Raw genomic sequence first — 9,226 nt, 5'->3', positions numbered from 1 at the left:
CAGACGTTTGAACGTTAACCCATACGACTATGTGATTGTACAAGCAAAGTAAGAACCATTCTCGCATTCAATTGATCCAAATCCTGAGCTCCTACGAATTGCGACATGAAATCCTGAAGGGTCTGGAAGTGAACCAGGCTTTATTGGTTCTCCGAAGACCCAATCCCACGGTCCACTTGCAATTTTCACCCAGAACCTGTTGGGCAATTTGGTCAACATTCTGGACAGTTGGACCAGAGGTAAGTAGTATCGCATCACATTAGATAGACGATAGGATTGTATCGTGTGAGTTGAGAAGTGATGCAAAATTTTCTTGTTGGAGCCATGGTTACCCGCCCAGTCCCGTCCCACGGCCCCCCACCCTCCGCTGGAAATCCTCATGCCCCAACCCCATTCTTCCTCTCGGCCTGCCCCATTAATAGCATGTTATGGGAACAAGATCCATTAGAAAAGCATCCATTTCAGTCAGGAAATTTAATTAACATAACCGGAAACATAAAAAGAGTCGAGAATCATAGACATGACCTGCATTACGAGTATAAAGAGATTCTCAAAAACTACATATTACCAGTGTATTGAATCGCTACGATCAAACTCGAACCAATCTCCAGAATCATCATAATAACCTTCATCAGGATCATAAAGAAATTCAATGATCTGCGCTGTAGCTCTTTCTATCATATGGAAACCAAGTCTCAGGAAATTGCACCCCCTAACATCCAGATACTCAAGACAAAGACAACCAGATAGATAGTATGGTAGACAAACCACCATCAGTGAGATCGGTGTTGGACAGGTTCAGGAGCCTCAGTCTTGGTAAGTTTCTGGCAATGGCGCTTGCTTGAAAGCTGCTAATCGTTCCCGACCTCCTGATCCCTCGGAAACATGGGCAGTTGTTGCCGCCCAGCTCTTCCAGTACTTATTCTGTAACATAGGGGGAATCAGAGAAGTCAATGAGTTGTAGCCTCTTACAGCTACGGATGATATTCAAAACGGCGTCCTCCGATGCATTGTAGGATCCATCGAAAGAGAGGTGTTTCACGTTCGGGCAACTACAAAAAATGGGGGGGAAAAGTTAAAAAGAGTAAACATCAATACAGAAACAAATTGGTTTGATGGAGTGAATCAAAGATGAGAAAATTAAACAGCTCCCAATGAGTAACAGTAAGAGTTAATAAATAGACCAGTCGGCAATGAGATAGAGGATTTCATCGTCGTTGCGAGGGCCGCCACCAACACCAGATTTGGCGAGGAAAGGTGAGAGATAGATAGAGTTGAGCTTGGCTCTTCTTCGTTTTCCGGCTATCGACCGTTGGATTAGAGTTCGGAGTCGCAGCACACCCAAGTTATCTAAGCCATCGTCAATATCAAAAGGGTTGACGAAAAAATCATGGCAGGAGTTGGGTTCGTTGCTCTCCTTCACGAAGGCGTTGTCTGTTGAATCGTATTCATCGGAGTCGACGGCGATCATCGACTGCCAGTAAAGAGGGTCTTGGGAGGCCTGTTGCCATGAGCGGCAAACCAGAGATAGGCTCCCTATCCGATCTCTAATTGTAGTTCTGCAGAATATGTTGATCAGTAGACCTTCGGGCAAAGCATCCCATGGCATCTCCTCTCCCTCTTCTTCCATCCTCTCTTCTGCATAGTCTGCATTCCAGTGCAGCTCTCTCTGCTCTCCGCTAGGGGTGATCCCACTTTTTATGACAAGTTCTAAATGTAGGGATAGAAATGGAACTTCATCTTCATGGAACCTATCCAAAACGTCTCAATTTCTTGCCTCTCAAGTCTCAAGCTTGTTTAACTTAAGAAAATAAAAATAAATAACCAATAAATAATAATAACAGGAACCAACTTTGTCTCAATGGTTTTGGTTTTGGTTTTGGTTTTGGTTTCGGTTCCTGTTCCATATGAAACCACACTACTTGTATGCTCATGTCAGATACACTTTTTTCCAAAAAAAAAATCAGATACAATAAGGCTTTGTACTGTAACGATTCTGTTTTTTTAACATGATTTTGGGGTTAGCACATTTTTTTGCATTTCTATTTTTTTAGAGTGATTCTGCATCTTAAATGTTGTATGGTAATCGCAAAAAAAAATTGATTTTGTAACCTGAAAGAAACAGAAACATATATGGTTCGTACTTGACAGAATCGTTTCTGTTAGAAACCAATATTTACATAAAGTGCCATCTTCACCATGGGTGTCAAAGTTGTGATTTTTAAATAAAATCTAAGAATAATCAATGATTTTTAATAAATTCTAAGTTATAAAAATCATTATTACCCAAATAACTTAAGTTGAATGAGACAAATAAGAATATTTCCATATCAACAACATCATTGTCGTCACAAATTTCGATCACATCTTTTCCTTTAGCCTCCGGTTCATCTTCTTCTAATGGTTTCTCTAGAAGGTCAAGGTTCTCTTGGTCCCGATCAGAAACATCATTATTGTCACTAATTTCGATCACAACTTTTCCTTTATCCTCCGGTTCATCTTCTTCTTCTAATAGTTTCTCTAGAAAGTCACTGTTCTCTTGGTCCCAATCAATGCATTCCCTCACTTCCTCTGCCGCCGGAGGTTCAGGAGGAGAACTTCCACCTACATAGACAGAAGATGATGATACCTCTCTGTTTCTATCTTACAATCCGACCAATCTTTCAAAGATTTATCCCTTTCTTTATGCTCTTTTTTTCCGATAAATTAAACTTCTTTACAAGAAAAGTAATATACTAATGAGATACCTTCATCGCTAACGCTCATGTCCGAATCTGGAGTCGACGAGTAATCTTCTTCGTCGGAATAATCTCCGTTGGCTAACGCTCATGTCCGAATCTGGAGTCGACAGTAATCTTCTTCGTCGGAATAATCTCCGTTGATACCTTCATCGCTAACGCTCATGTCCGAATCTGGAGTCGACAAGTAATCTTCTTCGTCGGAATAATCTCCGTCCCCCTCCATCTTGGCTAATCAAATTCGAAGATCGTTACAGGAAGTCGCCAATACATCGAATTGAATGTGAGCTTAAACTTTAATAATAACAGGAATCAAAGAATCGATTTCTTGGAAACATAGGCGGAGGGGGCAGGGACGAGAGATTAGACGGGAAGAAGGAGAAGAAGTTAATTTGAATCCTTACCTTCCTTTGTACTTCTTCGCTGTTAGCAGGAAGAGCGACGGAGTAGATAGAGGTGAAACAATGGCGGAAAATGGAGGTGTTCTAAGTCAGTTTCAAGTTTGAAGAGTGGCGTGGAGAGTTGCAGTCTTGCAGAGGCGGGAAAAAAAAAGAACGAGAAAGAGAAAGAGAGAGAGAGATCTTCGTTTACCTTGAAGATGGTAGACAAGAAAATTTGTACCGAGCAGAGCTTCTCGCCTCTCGCCTCCTGCAAGTGAAAATGGGGTTAGGGTTCCTTGAAACATAACAAAGTTATGTTTTGAGGGTAATTTTCCCATTTACCCTTCATAACTTATAAGTGATACATATTTCGGCGCCTTTTGCTCAGAATGAATTCTAAAAGTGAAAAGCAAGTATTTTATACTCCAAAAAATGGATTCAAAAGTCTCATAAGTGCCCGGTTCATTTAAAAAAAATAAGAAATTGAACTGGGCTTCCATACAGGTTTTACCTCATTTCTGTTTCAAAAAAATAAAAAAACATCAGAACCCATTTTTTAGAATGTTACAGTACAGAGCCTAATTGACACCACACTACTTGTTACACATGGCAAAAAGTACAGAAAGATTCTTTCATACTTTGGACCACTGGGTTTGCCACATCAACTTTCGTTACAGATAAGATATGAAGCTTCCTTGGAATTTTAAACATTGGACTTGGACACATCTTGCCGAGGGTTGAGTCTGTTGAGATGTAATGTAACGGCCTTTTTTTTCCCTAACCGGTCGTGCTCCCTACGCCCTCTCATAGGGTGCCACAAAATAACGCATAAGTCACCTGGGTGGATATCTATGTATGCTCCCCCATTGGCCAGGCACTGATGTGGAACCCATGGAATGAAGATGTGGTCCTCACCGCCGGCCTTTTTTTCTTAAAAATGGTGGTTGGACCAATGGGGTTGGTAGCCTAGTGGTGAAAATGCCATCAACCCATCACCACTCAAGTTGGCTGGTTATGGGTTCATGTGTTGGCATGCCCATTATCGCCCATTGGTCCTGCAAAAGTACCGCTTGCTTTACGGGGGTTTGTCCCGACTGCCATTTTTATTAGGCTCTATAGAGAGGAGCCAAATCCCATAGTTTTTGCCACTTTCTTGGCTGCCACGCGTTTTCTAACATATAAATGTCAAATTTTAAAAATCACGATTTTTAAGGGATGCCGCATTAAACACATATTTTTTTATCCGTATTTTTCATATTATTCATTTTAACATTGTTATGGCAAAATATGCTACCATTGGAAACTAGTCACCCGACCCAAGCGAGGAGGCATGTGCAAGCAGAAATGGCCTCACTTAGAACCCATACGAACCTTCTAGCCCCAACCGAGATACATTCCCGATCGATGACTGCTACCTAGGTCGGATGAAGCTCAGCCGATTAACATGAACGACAAATTAGTCGCACAACCAAACTATAACTAGTAGCTCGGGAGTGCACCGAAATCACGATCGAACAACTTGCCAATAACCGTTTAGTGTTTTGATCTAAGATTTGAATTCTTCCGTGTTTCAACAGTAGCATATTGTTTTATGGAGCTAAGGTCCAAAATATGGAAGAAACAAGTGTTTCCACCTAGAAATAAGTAGCCCACAATCAGGTGCCAAGATAAGTGGGCAGGCCACCAAGTCACTGAATCCTGGTCGTTTGGATAAGCCGATCGTCAATCGAGCCACTGAATTCAGGTCGCTCGGTACTTGATGCTTGTGGGATTCCCCATCAGAATACACCCCTCATAAAACATTCATAATCCAATACGTGGCTTTCAAGCAAGGACCAGACCTGTCCTAATCAAGAAAAGATTCTCAAGAGGACTCCAAATCCTCCCTAAAAGGAAGAAAAGCTCCCGGGATACATGGGGTACGTGGAGCTTCCATAATTAGGACATCCTCCCAATTCGCTCTCCTAATTCAATTCTTACTATGAATAGACTCCTACCAACGCCAGAAAGCCTACCAAATCGGGACTCTCTCTCTCTCTCTCTATATATATATATCATACTACTATATAAAAGTACGTACTCTTTGTTTTTGATATACTTTTTCAAAATGACTAAAAAACCATTTACATCTATCAAAAAAAATTCCCAAATGAACAAAAAACACCAGAAAAAATCCCCAAATGACCAAAAACCCCTCAAAATGGAATATGAAACAAATATCATAATAAACTCTCTATAATTCTCTCTCTCTCTCTCTCTCTCTCTCTAAACGTGGAGGAGAAAGGGGGAGAGTGGAGCATTAAAAATGCATATAATTATAATTATTAAGTATTAAAAAGGCATATATAATTATAAACCCTAAACCCACTCATCCTCTCACCCCTAAAAATGGAAGATAAATCAAATAATAATAAGAAATTCTATAATTCTCACTCTCTGCCTCTCTAAACGTGGAGGAGAAAGGAGGAGAGTGGAGTTTTAAAAAGGCATATAATTGTAATTATTATTAAGTATTAAAAAAGCATATAATTATAAACCCTAAACCCACTCATCCTCTCACCTCTCAAAATGGAAGATGAAACAAATAATAATAATAAACTCTATAATTCTCACTCTCTTCCTCTAAACATGGAGGAGAAAGGGGAGGGGGGAGTGGGGAGAGAAATAGAGAGAATTATGGAAAATGGGTATGGAATAAACAATTATGGAGAGAGTTATACCAAAAAAAATATTAATAATAATAAACTCTCCATAATTTTCTATTTTTTTTCTCTCTCTTTCTCTCTAAACGTGTAGGAGAAAGGAGAGAATAATAGTTAATTAAATATTAAAAAGGATTAAAAAAAAAGGCATATAATATTTTTTAAGGATTAAAAAAAGGCATATAATATTCCTCCTTAAATCTCTCTCTCTCTCTCTCTCTCTCTCTCTCTCTCTTTCATCCTCTTTGAAAAAAAGGTGGAGCACAATGGAGGGAGATTCTCCATAAAGAGAATTATAAATAATTATGGAAATATTAAAAAGGTAAATATAGAGAGAGATATACCATAAAAAAAAAAACCGCTCCTAAAATCTCTCATTCCATCCCTTACAAAATCCAAACGTGGAGGAAAGGGGTATTTTCTCTCTATAATTCTTTTTCTCTCACTAACTCTCTCTAAACGTGGAGGAAAAATGGGTGTCATTAATTATAATTATAACGTATTAAATGGATTAAAAAAATAGGCACAAAATTATGGAGAGATTTATTGCATAAAAACGGTATCTTTCAATGATCTTTCATCGACTTTAAAGGTTTGTATTGCATGAAATCCCTCCTTATATATACCACAGAGAATGACAAAAAAATCAATTACAATATCTCAGGATTTCTCAATTTTTTGTCCCTAACAACAATAGCTCAGAATATTTCCATCCAATCTTTCTCTTATCCTATTTATTAGTAAAGAAACTCTTCCCTCTTCCCTCTTCCTTCTCCTTCATTAGGAAATAGAATCTCTCTCCCTCCATGTATTTATTACGTCTCTTATCTTATTTATTAGTAAATAAAATATTCTCTCTTCTCTTCCTTTTATTAGGTAACAAAATCAGAGAGTTGTGTCTCCTCTTTGGTCTTCTATCCCAAAGCTCACAATCTGCTCTAAGAGAGCTCCAAGAGCTCCCTTTCTCTGTTATTCCTTTGGCTCCAAGTAAGCTATTGTAAGGTTTCTTATACAGTTCTTTAGTTTTTTTCTTTTCCTATCCATTGATTTAATTTAAGATATTCGTCTTCACTCCTTGATCCTATAATGCACTTCTTATCTTCTAAATTTTTTTTCTTTTAAAATCTCATTTTGTTTTTTAATCCATACTTTTTAAATATTTGATTTTCTTCATTTATGGGTTTATCGTATGTAATGTTGGGTTAACCCTCTAACTTGTCTCAGGTATGAAAGAAGCTTAGGGCTTCATAATCCTCGATCGGTTAAAGAAGTCTTTAAGGATTTCAGATGAAGGCACGCTGGGACAATCAAGGCTCTCACCATTGGTTGGATTTTGATTCGTTGCTTCTCTCATTCTTATTTTGAGGATTTTTTGCTTTGTAGGTTTTGATATTTACGTTGTTATTTTTCTTTCGCAAATGTTGAGAAATTCTTTCAATAATGTGATCCTCATGAGTTCTGTTTCTTATATGGGATTGGTGGGGTTTTGGTTTTAAAAAAGTAATAGTGACTACAGTATCAATTTGGTTTCTGGATGCTGTTAAATTGTATATTTTGAGTATTTGAGAGTTGCAATTACTCAGGTTTCACTTTAGAGTTTGTTGGATCTCAGATTCAAAGATATCTCCAATTCTATCCCTTATTTTATTTTCATGTAATCCGACCAACTCTTACTTCTCTTTGAGTCCCAAGTTCCCAACAACCATTGCTTAATTGGACATTCAATTGAGCATATAGGACTTATATTAGATGCTCTAATAATTCCTAATGGACAAACTTTTTCTACTGGATGCATGTGATCACCTTTAGATCTGTCTGAAAAAAATAAATGGCTAAAAAGAGATCCCTTCAGCATTGGATATCTGTAACAAAGTGACCCCAAATTGCCAAGTAAAGGAATCTATGAAAGAAAGAGTTGAGACTATCAAGCAAACCATTAATACCAAGAATTAATATGTTCTATTGGTCTTTCAATCATGTTCAATTGATCTTCTATTTTTGTGATATTCTCTCTTACATAAATCTATTTTTATGAACCTTATAAGAAAATCATTTTTGATTACACAATAATGGAATTGGTGATTGTGATTCCATTACTGTTAATAAGCTTCTGAACTCCCGATTTCTTTGGTTATAACTAAGGCTATAGAAAACGCTTAAAAGGAAAGGGCGTCAATGTCGTTCCCTCTTTGGAGACTCCAAGGTTGTTTTCATCCGCATTCAAGGTTCCTAAACTAAAGAACCGATCCTCCATAGCTTATAACTAAATCTCTTAGAGAGAGACAGAGATACATTTTACTAAAGAGAGGCCTCTCTCTTCCCATTGATTGTCCAAAAATATGTTGTAATTGTCTATCATTATTTGAAATTTAATAGTCATCTTAAATTACTAATTGCTTCTATGGATATCATATATGATTGAAATACATCTTTCTCTCTCTCAACCACGTGCATTTGCACATGTCCTTTTACTAGTATATATATATATATATATACCTAGGTGGGTCACCCTTTCAGGGTTTAAGGGGATTAGACACTTTTTCCATTCTTATTAGAATTTCTATTTGCAAAGAGATTTGACTTAGGTATCAAAAAGTCCTCGTCAGGCTTTTGTTTTCTCCTTTGTGTAGGTTCCATAGGTAGCTTAGGATGATTTTTAGCCGCAACAAATAATATTTTTTATTTTTAAAATTAAAAAAATCAAAATCCCTTCCCAATCACAATCCCAACCGAGAGAGGGATGTAGGATTAGAAATACTCCTTATATACTTATTTGCCCTAATATTTATTTCAACCAAGCATAAAGATTGTGTTTAAGTTCTCCTTTTACTTTAAATCCTAAGTACTATATGTTTCATGGTAAATACATATATTTATATTTTAGCTTACAAAGGGGTCGTATTAAACATATGCCGTATCATTGTCATTCACATTTTATTACATCTGTTTTTTTCAAATATATTATTACCATCTGACCATTCGATTGCTGTACGTATCCGATTCCATATCATTGCCGTTCCCAAACTTACTATGGTTGGGACTTGTGAGGGAGAGGCCGAAGATAACAAAACCAAAAGATTTTAAAATCACTAGCTGGAAACCATGAAATTTTTAAGGGAAACGGCAATCTAAGAGTATCTAACTGCAGTGGAGAATGGTTTTGTCATAGCACATAGATCGAATGGCTGAGATGTAAAGACAGGGATTAAATGGTCAGCAACGCGTGAGGGTGTTCCTTCCTAAATTAAAAGAAGCTGAAATTTTTTGGTTTGCTTTGGTTTATCTTCACCTGTTCTCATTCTACTCCCTTTCACCACACCTCCAAAATAGGAATTGATTCAGCTTTACAGATTGATTATTGATTTGGATAGCCATACCCCTCTCCACACACTCCAGAGTTCCCCCC

General features: G+C 37.6%; 1 protein-coding gene across 1 annotated transcript; it reads right to left on the bottom strand.

Annotated features, from left to right (window-relative positions):
- Window positions 1-444: 444 nt before the first annotated feature.
- LOC122084713 (F-box/LRR-repeat protein 7-like) lies at window positions 445-1,760 on the bottom strand. Its single transcript, XM_042653155.1, has 2 exons — window positions 1,185-1,760; window positions 445-1,052 (listed from the first exon to the last, which is right to left on the bottom strand). The coding sequence occupies exons 1-2, from the start codon at window positions 1,628-1,630 to the stop codon at window positions 920-922; spliced, it is 579 nt and encodes a 192-aa protein (XP_042509089.1). The 5' UTR covers window positions 1,631-1,760; the 3' UTR covers window positions 445-919.
- Window positions 1,761-9,226: the final 7,466 nt, after the last annotated feature.

This window comes from Macadamia integrifolia, chromosome 7 (genome assembly GCF_013358625.1).
Source record: "Macadamia integrifolia cultivar HAES 741 chromosome 7, SCU_Mint_v3, whole genome shotgun sequence".
Taxonomy (NCBI): Eukaryota; Viridiplantae; Streptophyta; class Magnoliopsida; order Proteales; family Proteaceae; genus Macadamia; species Macadamia integrifolia.
This window is presented reverse-complemented; position numbering and strand designations above follow the sequence as displayed.

What these genes read in the sequence shown, in the direction of transcription:
- LOC122084713 (XM_042653155.1), bottom strand. Translation starts at nt 1,630, where the DNA reads ATGGAAGAAGAGGGAGAGGAGATGCCATGGGATGCTTTGCCCGAAGGT. An exon ending in CTCTATCTCATTGCCGACTG is followed by an intron (nt 1,053 to 1,184) that starts GTCTATTTATTA and finishes CATTTTTTGTAG; the next exon opens with TTGCCCGAACGTGAAACACC.